The 19,041-nt window shown below is 45.2% G+C and overlaps 2 protein-coding genes across 9 annotated transcripts in view; both read right to left on the reverse strand.

Moving 5' to 3' along the window:
• Positions 1-10,881, reverse strand: part of CEP152 (centrosomal protein 152) — a 60,696-nt gene extending 49,815 nt beyond the window's left edge. The window contains exons 1-3 of one of the 5 annotated variants that reach the window (XM_084817125.1): positions 10,800-10,876; positions 8,809-8,932; positions 6,673-6,786 (exon numbers count right to left, since the gene is read on the reverse strand). In XM_084817125.1, the coding sequence (XP_084673251.1) occupies positions 6,673-6,759 (87 nt within the window). In that variant the 5' untranslated portion in view covers positions 6,760-6,786; positions 8,809-8,932; positions 10,800-10,876. Of the gene's footprint in view, positions 1-6,672; positions 6,787-8,141; positions 8,197-8,808; positions 8,933-10,799 lie in introns of those variants that run through there. The other 4 variants (XM_084817126.1, XM_084817120.1, XM_084817122.1 and 1 more) reach the window with 4 other exon arrangements.
• Positions 10,882-14,831: 3,950 nt separating this feature from the next.
• Positions 14,832-19,041, reverse strand: part of SHC4 (SHC adaptor protein 4) — an 80,773-nt gene continuing 76,563 nt past the window's right edge. For all 4 annotated transcript variants that reach the window (XM_084817129.1, XM_084817130.1, XM_084817132.1 and 1 more), the window contains 2 exons: positions 18,639-18,892; positions 14,832-17,741 (listed from right to left, as the gene is read on the reverse strand). In XM_084817129.1, coding sequence (XP_084673255.1) covers positions 17,592-17,741; positions 18,639-18,892 — 404 coding nt within the window. In that variant the 3' untranslated portion in view covers positions 14,832-17,591. The remainder of the gene's footprint in view (positions 17,742-18,638; positions 18,893-19,041) is intronic.

A 19,041-nucleotide genomic window follows, 5' to 3' on the forward strand; every position in this document is an offset into this window, starting at 1 on the left:
CCTCACCCAGCCTCTCTCTGCAGCTTATAATGAGCCAAGATGGGCAAGGATCAAGGAAGCAGGTGGTCGGCCTTACAGAGGAAAGCACCTTGTCCACTTCATCAGAAGGAAGAAGCTGGAACCGATCCCACAAAACCGGTGTGCCACAGACCGCCTCCTGCTCACTAACTCTATCCACAGTGCATGGAACAACACTCCTAATCTGATCAATTTTATCTGCAAAGTGCCTTGCCAAGGCCTCACAGGAGGCCTTAGAAAGCTCCAGCGGTTCCGGAGCAACTGGACCAACCAGGCTCTGGACCACTTGGAACAGCCTCCTGGGAATGCCTCCAGTGTAGGAGAGCCCTCCACCTCCCTAGGTAATTGGTTCCATTGTCATATTGCTCTAACAGTCAGGAAGTTTTTCCTGATGTTTAGCCGGAATCTGGCTTCCTGTAACTTGAGCCCATTATTCTGGATCCTGCACTCTGGGATGTTGTAAATACAAATTATTTACAACATTTGTATACTGCTTCCCATTCAAACAGATTCTGGAACAGTGAACACAAGAAGTGCAACAGTAAAAAAATAAAAGATTAAAACACCATATTAAAATTATTAAAAACAGAATACCAATAAAAACTGTGGCTGGTCATGTAAGGAATGCCTCCTGGAACAGAACTGTTTTCAGAAGGCGCCAAAAGCAACACAGTGGTACTCCAGGGGTAGAGAGTTCCAAAGAAAGGGGCATGCCACACTGAAGGCTCTTCTCCTGGTGGACTCCAGTCAGGCCATAGGCCCCGGTGGAACCACCAGAAGCTTGCCCTCTGATGACTCTGGACCAGGCAAGTTGGCAAGGGAGAAGGGTGCACTCTCAGGTATCCTGGTCCCAAGCTGTTAAGGGCTTTGTAGACTAGTACTAATACCTTAAACGTGGCCCAGTAGCCAATAGGCAGCCAGTGCAGTTCCCTCAGCAAAGGAGTTACATGCTGAAAAGAGGCGGCTCCCGACAATAGCCAAGCTGCTATGATCTGCACTAGCTCCAGCTTTCAGACAAACCTTAAGGGCAGCCCTACATAGAGTGCATTGCAGTAATCCGGTCTTCAGGTTACTAGTGCCTGTACCATTGTGGCCAAGATCTCCGTGTCCAGGAGAGACGGTAGTTGGGGAACCATCCAAAGCTGGTAAAAGGTACTCCAAGTTGCCATGGCCACTTGGGCCTCCAGCAACAATAATGGATCTAGGAGCACCCCCAAACTATGGACCTGACCTTTCAGAGGGAGTGCAACCCTGTCCAGAATAGGCAATGATCCTATATTCCAGACTCAGGAACCACTCACCTACAGGCCTTTCACCTTGCCAGGCTTCAGTTTCAATTTATTGGCCCTCATCCAGCCCATTACTGCATTTAGGCACTGATCCAGGACTTGCTTTGCCTCACTTGATTCAGAGATCACAGGGAAATAGAGTTATGTGTCATCAGCATATTGATGGCATTTGGCTTCAAATCCCCTAATGATCTATGTACAGTCAGGGCCAGAAATATCGGAACAAGGATAACTGTTTTGGCAGTTGGCCTCTGCACACCACCACATTGAAGTTGAAAGGAAACACACCCAGATGGGAGCGAAGTCAGGACTTTCAGCTGTAATTCTAGGGGTTTGACAAAAGTGGGGCACCAACCATTCTGGAAGTACAGCCAGTGGCATACACATACACCCATCGTTGGTGGCTGATAAGTAATGGAACAAACCAACATCATTTCAAACTTAAGGATCGCCTTCAATACCTGGATGAAAATCCTTTGCAGTCAATGACTGCCTAAAGTCTGGAACGCATGGACATGACCACATGCTGAGTTTCCTCCCTCAAGATGCTTTGCCAGGCCTTGACTGCAGCTGCCTTCAGCTGCTGCTTGTTTGTGGGTCTTTCTGCCTTCACACTTGTCTTCAGTAAGTGAAAAGCATGCTCTACTGGTTTGAGATCAGGTGAATGACTTGGCCACTGAAGAACATCCCACTTCTTTCCCTGGAGAAACCCTTGGGTAGCTTTTGCTGTATGTTTTGGGTCATTATCCATCTGCAATATGAAGCGGTGTCCTATCAGTTCGGCAGCATTCGACTGAACCTGAGCAGAAAGTATAGCCCTATACACTTCAGAATTCATCCTGCTGCTTTTATCAGCAGTCAGGTCAATAAACACCAGTGACCTGGTTCCATTGGCAGCCATACATGCCCATGTCAGGCACCCACATTCCTAAATACTCCAGATAAGAGGAGGCATAGTTCACAATCCTGTTATAACAGCTGACCCCAACATGTACAGAAGCTTTAGATATAACTTTTATCAGCAGTCAGGTCAACAATAAACACCAGTGACCTGGTTCCATTGGCAGCCATACATGCCCATGCCATAACACTGCCTCCACCATGTTTGACAGATGATGTGGTATGCTTTGGATCATGAGCTGTTCCTTTCCTTCTCCATACTTTTCTCTTCCCATCAATCTGGTACAAGTTAATCTTGGTTTCATCAGTCCAAAGAATCTTATTCCAGAACTGGGCAGGCTTTTTTAGGTGTTTGCTGGCAAAGGCTAATCTGGCCTTTCTGTTCTTGAGCGTTACCAGTGGTTTGCACCTTGCTGTGAAGCCTCTGTATTTACATTCATAAAGCTGTCTCTTGACTGTAGATGTTCACAATGACATGCCTACCTCCGCAAGAGCGTTCCTGACCCGGCTAGATGTTGTGAAAGGGTTCCTCTTCACCATGAGCAGAATTCTGCGGTCATCCACTTTAGTTGTCTTCCGTGGTCTTCCAGGCCTTCTGCTGTTGCTGAGCTTGCCAGTTAAGTCCTTTTTCAGGATGTTCCAAACTGTTGTACTGGCCACTCCCACTGTTTTTGCTATCTCTTTGATGAGTTAATTTTGTTTCCTCAGCCTAATGACGGCCTCCTTCACTCGCATGGACACCTCTTTGGACCTCATGTTGGGAGTTCCAGTGAACAGCTACCAAATGCAAATGTAACACTCAGAACCACCTCCAGGCCTTTTATCTGCTTAAGTGGTCATGGGGTACCCAGGAAACAGGCCACCCCTGGCCATGCAGCTGCTTGTCAGCCATTCGTTCCATTACTTATGGGCCACCAACGATGGGTGTGTGTGTATGCCACTGGCCGTACTTCCTGAATGGTTAGTGCCCCACTTTTGTCAAACCCCTTGAACTACAGCTGAAAGTCCTGACTTCCCTCCCATCTGGGTGTGTTTCCTTTCAACTTCAATGTGGTGGTGTACATAGGCCAACTGTCAAAACAGTTACCCTTGTTCCGAAGTTTCTGGCCCTGACTGTACATGGCGCTTTGCAACAAAAAGAACAAAAAATGTGGAGTTGATTCAAGGAGCAGGAGACCTTTGGACAACTGAGAGTTGTAGAATGGGATGAGTGAAGGTCTCAGGTTGGGATGCATCAGGATATAAGAACAGAGAGATAAGAGAGGGGCAAGGTCATGGAGGATTTTGAAGTTAAGGACAAGATGCTTGTGCAGGATCCAAGGAACAGACAGGAAGCCAGCAAAGGGATTTAAGGAGGGGAGTCGCATGGTCAGAGCGACAAAAGGGGTGAATAACACTGGCAGCAGAATGCTGGACAGAGGAGAAGGGACCAAGGTGAGACAACAGAAGACTATTGAGGAGGAAGAGATTTGCAGTAATCAAAGCAAGAGATGACCAGGGCATGGACCAGAGATTTTGCTAAGGAAGAGAGAAAGGAAAGGCCATATTTTTTGTAATGTTGTAAAAGGAGGATTATGCCTCTTATCCAACAGGATTCCAGGTAATATCTAGGTAGCAGAGAGCTTCTGCTATGGGGCGGTATAGAAATGTAATAAAGATATTAGACAAAATATACAAATAATTTTTAAAAATCATATACATGGGACAACATGTTATGAAGAAAGCCTAGAACCCTTCTCACTGATATGCTCCTTTTAGAAACAGGTCTGTGTGGGTGATTGTATGGAAAAGCATTCAAATGTCAGCCCCCACGGGTTTTCCACCTCAGTGCAAAGTCATATAGCCCAAACACAGGTTTACTACCTCAGTGTGAATTAGAAATGAAGTCTGTCGCTACAGTGGTGGGAGCAAAATAAGTAATACAACATACCTAAAAGGGAAAGGGAGAAGTTCCTACACAGCACAGAAGGTAATTAATTAAAAAAAAGTCTGGTGGATTCAATTTGATTTTGAACACTGAAATGCTTTTTGACAAATTATCATTCCAGCTTGCTATACTGAGCTACATATTTACAATAACATGAAAGGAACTAGCAAAGAGGAGGCATGTGGAAAAGAGTGCTTTTCCTCCCTTTATTACCATTTGCTTATTATTTAAATTAAATAGGAAGAGAAAAATCATATTTTTCATCTTTCATCATATGAAAGTATGACAGAAGATTGACTCTCAATCTTCATTTCTCTAACACATCCACCCAAGAAGCCTCCGTTCAGAAAGTTAGCAGGTCCACCCACCAACATATACAGAACGTAAAGGGGGAAATTCCAACATGCAGCAAAATAAGTTAACAGTGCAACAGGCACACTCAAACACCGTCCTTTCTATCATAAAATGAAACTGAACTTACAGAAAATACATACTTAAGTGCTACATAGAACACCAGTTATTCTCTCTTCACAATGGAGAGAGGCACCCACATTCCTAAATACTCCAGATAAGAGGAGGCATAGTTCACAATCCTGTTATAACAGCTGACCCCAACATGTACAGAAGCTTTAGATATAACAAATGACAGAGGCTCTTTATTCAAAAGTGTTTTTTAAAAGCAACTACACCAATAAGGAGCTGTTTGGATGACATCATGGTAGACTCAGGAGTACATTCAAGCAGATTATGATGTCACTAGAAATGTCTCTTCCCAAGACAACAGCATTAGCCTTAATAGAAAGTAGCTGGTTCCTGAAATAAGTGATAACTAATGTCTCCAGATTGGTATTGCATGATAATTATGACAGACAAAGTATTTGGATACTGTAAGAACTGCTAATAATACTGAAGACATAACAGTAAAATGGAATTGTTACAGAAACTAAGCTGAAGGTCAGTTGGGCATAGATAATAGCAACCTGGTTCGCGCACAATGACAAACCCAGCTTTTTTTTAAAGTCCTGGGTTGTCATGAATGAGCTAGCATACTAGTCACCATGGTTCAAGCACTTCCCCTTGGTACTTCCTGGCAGCGGGAGCAGCTGTTTATCGTGATGTCCAAACCCAGAAATCTCTGCGAGACATGCCAGAGTTCCAGGTAAAAGTAAATTCCACTGTGCTCAATGGGACTTATTCCCACTATGCGTTCACAGGATTGCAGCCTCAGGTGTGCTACAGCACAAAAATCTACATGGCAAGTTTAGTTAGACATTATTTAACTAAAAATAAGAGTTGTCCAATAAGCCCCCCTGAGACAACAGTTCCCTTGGCATTTAGCACCAAACTACACCTCAGGGGGCTTCAGCTATTGGGCAGTATAGAAATTTAATTAATTAATAAAATATATTAACGGGAACACAAAAGGAAGCTTATTTCTCAATAGATATGGTTAAGACATCAACTGCCTTTCGAACAGGTGGAAAAAATTGTAAAAGTTAAGAATGACCATGCAACAGGGAAGAGTAAGATCAGGAAAGTTATGGACCAGTTCACATGTTACTTCCAGCCTCTTTCATAACCCAGTAGAATGGTATGTGTGTGCATGTGCATAAGTAGCATAACAGACTTCATCTGTAATCTGTGAGCTCCACACTCACTCTGTACTTTGCTCATATGGGGAGGCTATTTTCCTGAAATAAAGTAGCTGAAAACCAAAATTACCATGTGAAAGCCGAGGATAGCATCTCCAATGATGTGAAGCCTATAGACCGCATGGCCAGGATCCCAAAAGCCAGGATCCCAAGAGTCTTTAGACAAGCCTTTTTTTAAACAACAGCCACCCATGATGCAAGGCAAACTGCTTTTGAAACTCAGGGAAAGCTACTCAACAACCACAACAAGAGAAGAGTTCGCTTTCCAATTTCATTAAGCACAGTTTAACATTACATCCAAACCCTAAACGGCGGTTGATCTTAACTATAGTTTGTTGAAACAAGACAGCTTCATAACCCATAGTTTGAAGTTGGCTTGTTCCAAACACAGCATAATTAAGATTAACCACAGTTTGTCAGGTTTGAACAAAAAAGCAGCTGCAATTAATCAAAAAATGGAAGTGAAAGCTTCAAATCCCCTCCTCACAAATGCACTGTGGGAACAGTGCAGAAGCCTGAGCCTTGCTCAGGCTTTTCCCCATCTCAATGTACATGGAGATAGCAAGATCAAAACACTACAGCAGAGAAGTAAACTGAAGCCTCAAATCAATTTCATTTAGATTTCAGTTTGTGACTTGAGATTTTTCAGAGTTAGGATCCAATTCCAGAATTAAACATTCTCAAAATAAACTCAATGTCCATAAATTGGGCCTGACATTACAGCTGTACAGAAGACATACTAGGTCATCCACATTTTAGCCATAAGCCTCACAGCTGAAGATTAATTTCTAATGTGGCCCTTAGTACTGAACAAGTCACCTACCGCAGTGTGAGAGAAACAAATGGAAAATTAAAATCTTGAAGACTGTCCACATATTAGTTTTACCTCTTGCTCCCTAGCATAATCCTCCTGGTCATATTCGTCATCTTCATGTTGCATTTGTAAAGCTGCGCTGTCAAAGTCAAGTGACATTTTATCAAACAATGTTTCTTGTTTCACCTGGGGAAAAGGAAAAATTGTACAATTCCACTTGCAATTAATTCCATAAAAAGCTTTGCTGAAAGAGAAAAAGTTCCTTCAAACATACAGAGACAGCAACCTGAGCTCTATTCCTACTGTAACATTTCAATCAGCAAAGTTTTAAAAAGATTTCCCTGTTGCTGAAAGTTCTTTGATACTGATCTCTTGGTTTTCAGAGAACTTTCAAAAGGTACATAGGAATCATCAGAGTTCAGTTGCCTGACTTTGCTCTATGTAAATAGGTTCCGGAATTATCTAAAGTAGTCAGCTGGGTTATATTAAAACTATTTCCAAAGACTGGTGCCCACCAAATTTACCATGCATTCCCTACTCACACGTCAGGAGTCAATTCTTTATAAGCAATAAAAACAATAGACCAGGGAGAAGGACAACGGAACAAAGGGGACAGAAGAGCCCTAGGGAGTAGTACTTTATGGTACTACTATTCTGTAAAGTACAGATAGATTAATTGATCTGGACCTCCCAAATCTGGATCCTTCTCTAAGAACAGGTGTGCATTGCATTTACTACCGTTGTGTAAAGAAACTGGAGGAGCCATAGCTCAAAGGTAGCATACATAAGGTAAGCATAAGGTCCTAATTTGATCCCTGGTATCTCCAATTAAATGATCTCATTGCAAAGCTAGGAAGTTCTCTGCCTGAAAGCATGAGAAACCACCACCAAAGTACATAATATTGGGCTACATGAACCGACGGTCTGACAACACCTTCATATCAATAGCACAAGGAATGTGCTGAAATGTTCAAAAGGACAGCATGTTGCTGACATGTCTGTTCTATAGTGCAAAGCTTTACAGTGCAAATTGTTCAAGTTAAGATGCCTATATGGCAAACCTATACTGTTTTCTACTGGAAACCATTCCCTCATATGCAAATTGAGCTAAAAGAATTCAAAGATAGATTTGCCCAATCTAAATATTTAAACCCTCTTTGCCTTTTTCTTGCTTATAACTGGTGTAGTATAGTGGTAAGCTGTGATTTTTCTAGTTCACAGAACAGAAACAGCACCAGTTCACAGCTCTGATATTAACTGCTGATGTGAGTAGACCACTTGTATGACCAGGTTATTTACAAAGATTGGCTGGCTGTTAATCATTGGAACTAACTCCTAGAGCTAGCACACACACACTGGCATATTGTGCAGATTTATAACTGCATGAGCAGCATAACGAGCAAAAAGCTGTATCTTGCTCTTTTTCTAAACTTTAAAGTAACTACTGTACTGCTCCGTGAGACTGAGATGTATGCCAGCTGCGGTAATATCTATACCAACTCCAAAAGTGTGAGGTGGAAAATTCCTAGTTCAGATCTCACCTCAACCATGAGTCCACCAGATGACCTTAGACAAGCTGCTCTTCACTCACATCACTGCTAGGTCTCCTTAGAATCAGACCATGAGCCTCAGGGGCTGGGTATGGGGTAGATGGGCCAAAGCCTGGGGGCATCTGGTGAGTTAGGGAGTGATACATGGTGCCACTTCATTGCCAAGTGGTGTGGCCTGGAAGCATCCAGTAAATGAGATGGCCAAGTTTGCTGGATCTAGATGCAGAATCAATACCAAACCCTTTTAGTTCACTTATGATACTGTTTAGAGGACATTATCGGAGAAGGCTGAGGATAGGCCCAGGAAGGCACTCTTGCTTCTGGACCTTCATCCCAAGACTTAACCAGAAAATAGGTTCCTGGATTCCACCAACCCTACTCAGCCTATCTGGCCTCCCCCATGTGCAATATCTGTGTAATAGGAGTGGCATATTTTATATGGAAGGTATAACTTATTTATTTAAAGCATTTTTATCCCACTGCTCAGCCAAAAAAGGCTCCAGGAGCAGCTTACAATCAATCCGTAAAACAAGATAATCCCTGTGTGCAGGCTCACAACCTAAAAAAAAAAAAATGACACACAAGTAAAAAGGGATGGTGAGGAAAAGGAAAACATTAAAGAGACTTTCAGTAGGACTTGTGGAATTACCCTGCTTACCCTCTCATGTATGGGCAGGGAAGAGGGAACAGTCCAACTGGAGCAGACCCTGATGTTCCCTGTACCTGCTCCTGTCTCCCTCGCTCCAACTTCTTTCCCATACGGCCAATGATGTCAGTTGACCCTGGAAGGGAGGTTAAGAGTCCAACTGGAGTAGGCCCTGATGTTCCTTTTGCCTACTCCTGTCCTCACTCATTCTTCCTCCCCACAGGTCAGCTTATGTCAGCTGGCTCTGGGGTGGGGCGCAGTCCAACTGGAGCAAGCTCTGATGTTCCCTTTGCTATAAGTATTATTGAAATCATCATCATAACTTCAGAGTGATGGCTATGATCTTTGGAATATTATGGGCAACTCCAAAAAGACTAGCTTGGAGGAGCTGTTAATGCGATATAGGACCTTAATGCACTGTGACTGAAAGCTGGATGATAGGATAAAGAGAATGTTTTTAGGGAGCACCTGCTACCCCTTGGAATCATTCCTGTGGAACAATCTTCCCCATGATGTGCGGAGTTGCGCCTCCTTATTTGCCTTTAGAAAAGGGCATCCTTTTCAGCTAGCTTTTGATTTGGCTGGCTAGACAGTAGGAATTTCTGTCAGGCATGTTCTGGAAGCCTTTGGATGCTGTTCTCTCTCTTTTGTTGTTGTTTGCTTAGTTTTAACATTTTAATTCGTTAACATTTTATATTTTTGTACGCTGCTTTGAACTGTTGGAAAACTGCCTAAAATATTTTAGATATGCAAACTATGTATGTGAACTATGTATGTAAAATACCTTCAGAACGTATATGAAGTGCTTTAAAGCACTGCATAAATGCTAACAGCAACTTTATAGCACAATCCTATGCAATGTACTCAAAAGCAAGCCTCACAGACGTCAATGGGACGTACTCCTAAATAAGTGGATACAGGATTGCAGCCGGAGGGAGAAATCCTATGGCCGCTAGACAGCGGCTAGACGGCCATAGGATATGGTGTTTTCCAGGAACCAACCTCGGAGCCTGCGCTCCAAGGTCGGTTCCCGAAGAACCGACCTCCCCCCACTTCCAAACAGCCCAGCCCTCCACGCTCGCAAGAGGAGCATGGAGCTGCCGGAAAGGGGCGTGGCTGGGGGCGTTCCGGGGCGGGGAGAGCGTAGCTGCCTGTACGACACACCCTATGTGTCGTACCACAGCCTCCTTCCCTGTTCCACGCTCCCGCAGCTAGACAGCCGCAATTGGCTGTCTAGCCGAAAAAGCAGGGCAGGAGGAGCGCGGAGGGAACGATCCCTCCGTGCTTCTCCTGCCCTGCTCTGGATAAGCGGTCGCCTCCGAGTTTGGAGACAGCCGCCTATCTCGATAGGATCGTGCCCTTAGTAACCTGCCTACTTGGTCACCTTTGAACACACGAAGCCAGCGATACAAAAGCACACTTTTGCTCAAGATTAAAGCGCTCCACTTTACCACAGTGAAGAATAATAGTGCGCTATTATGTGCACAATTATAGTGCGCTCGTGGCACTATTTAGATAGATATACGCCTCTTGTCTCGGTGCTGCCTGCTTATACGCAAATCGATTTTATAACGTATTTAAATGGTTTTAATCTTTGTTAACCGCCCAGAGCTTCGGTTACTGGGCGGTACGGAAAGGCCACAAATGAAAAGAACAAAATGAGCGGCGCTAGTCCGCAGTGAGGAATATCCTCGGCGAAGAAGATATACCTATTTTAAACTTTAAAAAATAATAAATCTGCAGGCTCTGGCAGGGAGGCAACAACGAAGGTTGGTAGGAGAGGGGGGGGCGCTCCGTAGGGGAACAGCAAGAACGACTGCGAGGTCTAGGCCTGAGGCGCCCCGTTTCCATAGCGACGCCCAACAACCGCCGCTTCCCCCCAGCCCTTTTCACTGCCCAGGCTCCTATCTAACCGAGGGGGGCGACGGCGACCCCCACCCACCCCCACAGTCCTCGCATACCAGGAAGCAGCGACACCCCCCCCCCAAAGCCCGACGCCTCACCTTTTCCCCGGCGACTCGCATCCCCCGTAACGCGACCCCTTTTTTCCCTTCCGCGTGACAACCTACCCCTCCTTTCTTTCGACGGACTCGCCAACGGATGATGGAAAGGAAACCTAACCAATCAGCAAAGAGACATCCCTTCACGGACGCGGATCTCAGCGAAGCGGGCGGTCGACAAAGAGGCGGGATTTTCGCCCGCCCGCTCCCCGAAGTTAGGTTGCGCCGCGCTTTCTCCTCGGTTTGAAAGCTGGCGCCGGATGGCGGCGGGAAGGGGGATCTCCTCGGCAATTGGCTGGAGGCCTTAGCCAATTGGGTCAGCAGTGGGTGGGCCAACGGGCTGCAGCTCACACTCCCCAGTTCAATGGCTCGGATGGATGTTACCTGTTGGAAGGTGCTTGATGTCTGCAGAGAAGTTGAGGGTGGGTTGGGAGACGGGAGGAGCGCTCCTCCGCTCTCCTCCCAATGTAATTATTCCAGCATTTCAGAACGGGAGAAAAAACACCTGTACTGAATTCAAGGCCTCATTTCACTTGCTCGCCATCCTGTTACCATCTGTCATTTATTATTTCTTTATTTAGAGTTATCATTTATCTATTTAAGCAGGGTAAGCCCAGAGCGGCCTACAAATAATAAATAACAAAAGACGATCCCCGCCCACAGAATTACAATCTAAAAGACAGGGCACACAAGGAATCACGGGATCATAGAATAGTAGGGCTGGAAGGGGCCTGTAAGACCATCGAGTCCAACACCCTGCCCAATGCAGGAATTGAGCCAGAGCATCCCTGACGGATGGCTGTCCAGCCTCGTCTTGAACGCCTCCAGTGTGGGAGAGCCCACCACCTCCCTAGGTCATGGGTGCCATTGTCATATTGCTCTAACAGTCAGGAAGGTTTTCCTGATGTTCAGCTGGAATCTGGCTTCCTGTAACTTGAGCCCGTTATTCTGTGTCCTGTACTCTGGGATGATCGAGAAGAGATCCTGGCCTTCCTCTCTGTGACAACCTTTCAAGTACTTGAAGAGCGCTATCATATTTCCCCTCAGTCTTCTCAAGGCTAAACATGCCCAGTTCTTTCAGGCTCTCCTCACAGGGCTTTGTTTCCTCTTTCCAAGGGAAGAGGGGGGAAAGAAGGCTTTCAGCAGAGCTGGTGGAATGGCTCTGATTCCCCCTTTCATCTCCCTCAGCACAGCCTGCTGGAATGGCTGGTGGTGGTGACAGTTGAGAGAGGGTTCATACAACACAACACAACAACCCATGGTTTAATGACAACCCACACTCAACCTTGAGTATGGGTGGTCGTTGTTGTGTGAACCGAGAGACCACGTAGACCAGGAGTAGGAAACTTTTCACTGACAGAGGGCTGCATTGGCTCTGGCTGGGCAAATATGTCAGGCGCTGCATGCCAGCTGTTGGGCATGTGCCCCCTCTCCCTCCAGGACATGCTTGTCGCGGAACACACCCAAATCTTTCACACACATGTATCATTCATATATGTGTGTGTGTGTGTGTGTGTGTGAGGGAGAGACAGAGAGAGAGAGAGAAAGATCATCACACCCAATTCACATATACGCACATGGAACAGCTTTGTTTAGGGGGAGGCCTGGAGGCCAGTGAAATAGGCTTGGTTGCTACCTCAAGGTAGCTAGAAGTGCCTTGAATGGCTCTGTCGGAAAGCAGGTGTCAGGAGCACCCTAGCTGCCTCTTGCAGTCCCCTCTAATAGCCAACTCAGGACACAGACAACAAGGATTCTTTCTGAGGCTTTTTTCCTTTATTACTTTATGACTCTTTCAGATACTAATCACTAGCGACTAAGCAAGGAACAGCACTGGGGAAAGAAAGCAGAGTAACCTAAGCTCCAGGTAAGGCAGTTGGTCCCCGTTTGAAGGGGAACTGCGGGAAGACTCTGAACTTATGGGCTATGGAGAGATCCTCCTTCTTTCCCTTGGGTCCTTGGGACGCGACCGTTGTTTGAGTGCCAAACGAGCGGTACACCTCCTTTTGGCGCCCTCCACCTGTCGTCGCTCCCTGCGTCTGCGCCGAGCGTCCAGCAAGCCCCCCTCCAGCACTCTCTCACTGCCAGGGTCACTATCTCTCCCAGGAATGCTGGCAGGAGGAATCTCTGCCAGCTGGTGTGTTTGTGAGAGATGAGCGAGCTCCTCTCCCATGGATTGCTGTTCCTCCTCAGAATCAGAACTGCTCTGGGGCTCTATCGGCTCAGTTTCCACCCTGACATCCGGTCTCTTGGAAGCTGGCTTTGCTCACTCATCAGAAAGGTGCTAGGGGTGTGCAAAGGAGACAGGGCTGCTGCTTCAAGGCATCAGAAGCACATTGAAAGAGCAGCCCAGTCGAGGCTCTGGTCAGGTGCCTTGCTGCTCCAAATGCAGAAAGCTCCCCCTCCTTTATCAGAGGGATTGGGGTCCTCAGCAGAGCGGGGGAGGACTCATAGGCCAAATGGGGAGATCTGGCTGGATACATTTGGCTAGCATGCCTCAGGTTCCCCTTCACTGGTGGTGCAAACAGTACTAGGAACATAGGAAGCTGCCTTATCTTGAGTTAGACCATTGGTCTATCTGCACCCTGTATTGTCAACACTGACTGGCAGCAGCTGTCTAGGGTTTCAGGCAGTTTTTCCAACCTGACCTAGAGACACTGGAAATCAAACCTGGGACCTACTGCATAAGGCAGTCTCCTCTGAATTAGAACTAATTATGAAATATTACTCTGTTCAATTGAATAGAGACAATGCTTTCCTGAATTGCTGCTGGTGTTAATGTACTTGGCACTGCCAATAATAATAAATGTATTATTGCCTGTGGCTGCTGTTATGTAGGCAATGGTATGCAAAAGCTACAATTTCCTCCCTCTTCACCCATGTACCTGCCAACTGAGGAGAACACCACATGTGTGTCAGGAGGTCGCCCCTGCTGCCTTCTGAAATCCTCAGGTAGCCAGAATCAACACGCAGACAATAGGGCTCTTTTCCAAGGCTTTATTCCAATTCAACCTAATGACTCTTACAGATGCTAATTGCTTGATCCTATGAGTGAGACTTAAGAGAGCTGCCTACTCAGGGGTTCTAACCTTCGGAATCAGTTGATCTCCATTTGGAGGGGAAGGCGGGAAACCTCTGTACTTATGAGCTAGGAGGACAGAGTCCTCCCCTTTCCCGTGGGGCATCGGGGCGCCACTGTTGCTGTCGTGCCAAGTGGGCTGAGCGCCTCCTCTCAGCGCCTGCCATCTTGTGCTTAACGGTGCGCCAGCGCCTGGCGTCCAGAAACTGCTGTTGCTCCTCCCTCTCCCTGCCAGGGTCACTATCACTCTCAGGAGTGTGTACCAGGAGGGACTCTCCCCCTGGCTGCCCCTCTGAACAGCGCGCGGGTTCCTCTCCCATGGTTTCTTTCTCTTCCTCAGAATCAGAACTGCTTTGGGGCTCTCTGGGCTCCGATCCAACCCTGACAATGTGCCCTCAAAAACAGCCCAGTGAGGACTGAGGGCTCCTTCACATGGGGCTTTTATCCTGCTTTGGAGATTGCATTCTCACAGATGTTTGCGGGTCCTGTACATGACCCAGTCCTCCTCCAAGGCACCTCCCACTCTTTGTGAGCTCTACTGTGTTGTTTTCCATGACAATGAAAGTCCGGCATTTTCCCTCCTCCCACCATGGAGTCGATGTAAATGAGGGTATACTGTTTAAAGTCCCTTTATTGCAAATTAAACAACAGCACCACCTAGTGGCTTTGTAATGAAACACATAGACCTTATCAAGCAGGGTTTTTTTAAAGCCATGTGGGAAGGACCCGATCTAATCCCACAAAGACTCCAGAAGCAGAAGCTCTGGTAAACTGCAGGATTTCTAGCCTTGTGTGATGAAGCCCTGAGCATACTCAGTGGCCATAGCAGGGATGGGAAACCTCTTTCAGCCCAAGGGCTGAATTCAACTCTAGAGAAGCTCTCAGGAGCCATATTCCAGTGGTGGGTGGGGTTAAAGGCAAAGGAGGCAGGACTGAGGCAAAAGGAACAGGGCCAAAATACGAGAATGTTTCAGCTTTATTTATTTATTTATTTATTTCATTTCTATACCGCCCAATAGCCGAAGCTCTTCCTGCTAGTAACTAAGCCTCACAAGAGGCATTTCAAACTTTTAGAAAGGGGAAGAAAACTACACAAAAGACGGGAAACCACCAAATGATTCATGGTTGCAGGAAAGGGAGCAGGACTATCTGGGGAACCCCAGAGGTCTGGATTTGGTCATGGGCCTGAGGTCTCGTCCTCCCCCGGGCCACAGCATGGTGGCTGTTGCGAGCAGGGCAGTGGAGTAGCTGGACTCCAGAGCACCCTGAATTTCACTGTCATTCTACTGTATCCTCCCTTTTAACACAGAACCACGCCACATCCCCTTACAAATAAGCCTACTATTGCATGCCATCAGTCAGCAACAAGCTGTCTCAGGTTGCAAGACTCTTGGTAAAATGTTTAAGTCATAAGCTTGGAAATTCGACAAGCAGTGAGTTGAAAAGGAACAGAAACCGAAACATGTACAACATATACACATGGACAAAATTTATTTTCAGGTGTCAAATGTCATAATTTTAAAAGCTAAACTCATTCCCTATTTATGATTTTCAAATATCCAGAGGTGGGAATCCTAGGGGAGAATCACAGTCTATATTGCTCTGCCAACTTGTAAATGTAATTTTAGTGGTGTTGTGCTCGTATATAAAAAGGAAGATACCCTGAGAAAACTCTGCCTTCCATCCCTACCCAGTACAATGTGCAGCGCGGTCTTAAGTATATGCACTTAGAAGTAAGTTCCATTGACGGTGTACGCACATCATTTTAAGCCTGGAATCCTGGCATAATGAATGGAACGAGCAGAGTGCTGGTGCATGCAACCCATTTGCTTCCACTTTGTGAGATCAGGGAAATAGGCCAGGAAGATTTAGGTTCGTGTGACTCTGAACCCCAGTTTATAACTGAGTGCACCCAACCAAGCCAGGGTAATAAGCCAGCTTTAAACTAGTGTTTGTTGTTCACTTACAAATCCTGGCTTTTTTTGCAAGGGTTCAGCTATAATCCTGGGTTTAGACATCACACAAAGCTATCTATTCCTGGGTTGTTTACTCACTTGCATGAAGGAAGGAGCAAACAGGCTGCGAGCGCTTGCATCCTGCTCATTCATATCATGGTGTATTAAGCCAGGATTCCTGGCTTAAAGTGACATGCAAACATGATCACTGAGTTCAGTAAGATTTACTCTACAGTCAGTGTGCTTAAGAGTGCAGTCTTCTTTTCAGAACTCCAAACACTCTCCTCTCTCTTTATTATACATAAATTACAGAATCGCTCCAGGATATGTTAATTTAGGGCACAATCCTATGCATGTTTAGACAGAAAACATGCATAGGATTGCACCCTTACAGAATATTTCAGATTGACAACAGGTAGAGACAATGCAGCATGAATATTCATTTATTTATAAAACACTTCTATCCTTAATTGTTTAGATACAAATGAAATCTAAGGGAGCAGACAAGACCACACAAAATTGGGGTAGGGGGAGAAAAATATCCAGCATGCAAAGTTTAAAATAAAATAAAGGTTATTGGTTTAAAAGAACTTCCCCTACAAAATAATATGTAACTGGTTTCCTTTAGCATTTCTGTATTATAAACATATAATTGAATTTAAGGACTGAACGTTATTTCTGATGCTTGTTGACAATATTAGTAAAATCATTTTTGAGACTTCCCAAAATATTAGCATCTAACTAGGCTTGCCATCATTTTTATTTTATATCTATTCTAGCCCAGCTGCTCTACCGTAGTGTGTACATGCATAAATGTAGTAGATAAAGCTTTATCCATCACTTAAACAATAAAAGATACATATAACACATGCCACACTGCTGTTAAAAGCATAGGGGCAGGGCTAGAAAAATGTTGGCAAACCTAAATGTACTTCTGTCAACTTCTGTTTTAAAATTATACTTAATTTACATATTTAAATTTTGCAAACATTGCACAATTATTAAAAAAAATGAGCAACCTATAGTTAGGCAAAAAAGAGAGATGGAGGGATGGTAATATTGATGCTAACAACTAATTATAGCTTTATTGAGTTTTGTAGGGAATTCTTCTTAAACTATGGTCTTTCTCCTAAGCATAGTACATTTCACCAAGATGGATGATAATCATTAATGAGGAAAGTGAGTTTTGAAGTATAGGCATCAAAGAAAGAACAATGTCATAATGAAAAGTTGTCTGTCTGTCCTATTTAAATTGATCTGGGGGTTATTTTTTGGCAATCAGTTCTTAGACCTACACAAATTAATGTATCAACTCAAAAAATAGTCCAGTAGAAATACTACTTCCTCATAACTTCTTGATTAAAGGCACATACTAACATCCCAGCAGTTTCTTCAAGTCAGTTTTGCTTTTGCAGGTTTGATTGTGCTTTTACATTGCTTACTGATTCTAAAAATCTTTTAGTGACTTGGGTGTATGCTTCCTCCCCAAGCTCTCACTCTCTGGGGTTTCATTTTGCTAAGGTAAAACTGTTCTAGCTGATCAGAGATGGAACTGTATAGATGTAAACAGACAAACACATCAGCATATGTAGACACACAAGCACACGCACATACAAAGAAGTCTTCCGTAACAGCATCTAGAGGCGCCATCTATTCTTTGTAGAGCCGGATTCGTTGGAACCAAGTTTCAGAATAGTCACTGGAGGTTTTTTTTTTTGGGGGGGGGGGAAGGAATTGTCTTGAAGATGACGGGAGCCAAGATAATTATTTGTTGTATTGCAGGTGCCCAGTCCCTTTCCTCACGGGCTGGCTCAGATTTAATTCACTTCCAGAGGAGATGATTGGCAATTTATTTTCCATGTGGTAGCGAATAAGATGATCCACACTATCAAATATGTGATCTTTGGTTCTAACCTGGAAAAGGCAGCAAAAAATTAAATAAGTCATCATTAGTTTTCAATTATAAATTATCCTTTGTGAGCTGATAAAGTGGTGTAGAAATCCAGTCTATCAACCGGATGAATACAGGTGATGGTAGGTATTATACAGTTGCTATTAATGACCCACAGTATAGAGCAGGGGTGCAAACCTCAGGCATGCCCCCTTCCCCTGACCCCACCCACTTTCCCCCCATCACTGGGTAGTTTCCAGCTTTTCCCCCATTCTAAAAGGCTGAAATGCTTTTTACTAGTGACAGGCTAGTAGGGCTCCTGTGAGAAGGAGTGCTTGCCTCCAGAAAAGGTCTCCTCGGGAGAAAGTACTTCCTCAGGAATAGGGCTCTGGAAAGGGAATTCTGATTACTACAGCTGAGCTCTTCGTGGGGTCCAGCAGGCTTTGGGCTTAAAAGCCTTCACTAGAAACCCAGCCAGGGTTGGAGCAACTTGGTCCATCCCGCCTCTGTCCTGTACCTTGCCTCCTGAACCGTGCGCTGCAACTGATGCTGTTTCCTGACCTTTTGGACTGCCTGACGGCCCTGCTTCTAGACTGTGTAACATACCTGACTGACTTACTGTGTCTGACCTCTTGCTTGTTACTGTGACCACTCCTGCTGTTGCCTGATCCTCTTGCCTGCCTGCCTGCCTGTGTTCTGACTTCTGTGTGGATGTAGACCACCTTTGTTGTAGTCTGAGCCCCATTGGATTGCCAACTGTAGGCTTGAAGGTTTCCTGACTTCACTGCACTCAGAGTTTGCTACAGTCAAAGCAGGACACAAAGGTCCTCTCCAGAGCCAGCATCAATACTTCGTATCCTTGGGCAGCTCCCAGGCCCTCTTGTTGTTATTACTAGACCCTGGTCATTAATGGTTCCTACCTTGCCTTCAGGATCCACCAACAACAGATGTTTTGCTTGTCCCCCTTGCAGCCCGCTCAGAACATACTGGCCAGGTGACGTTACACTTTCCCGCACCAAAAAATCCCCATCGTTCACTAAGAGGCTCTCAGCTGCTTTCCTGGTTAACTTTCCATGATAGCATTCTTCATTCCACATCTGTTGTTTTGCGCCTGTGATGCCTCCAAGACCTGCCATGTTGTTGGAAAGGTTCTGTTCAATAGCTTCCGGTGATTCTGAAATGAAAAGGAAGAGAATATATAGTGATCCGCATTATGCAGCACCTGAAACCACCACTGATGACATAAAATTAATAACTGCTGGGGTAAGATAGGCAACGTGGAGCACACAGTCCCCAGTGTGCCCCCAGACACTTTCCTTGGTG

Source organism: Heloderma suspectum, chromosome 11, assembly GCF_057233095.1.
Source record: "Heloderma suspectum isolate Gila_16-S chromosome 11, 16-S_ref, whole genome shotgun sequence".
Classification (NCBI taxonomy): Eukaryota; Metazoa; Chordata; class Lepidosauria; order Squamata; family Helodermatidae; genus Heloderma; species Heloderma suspectum.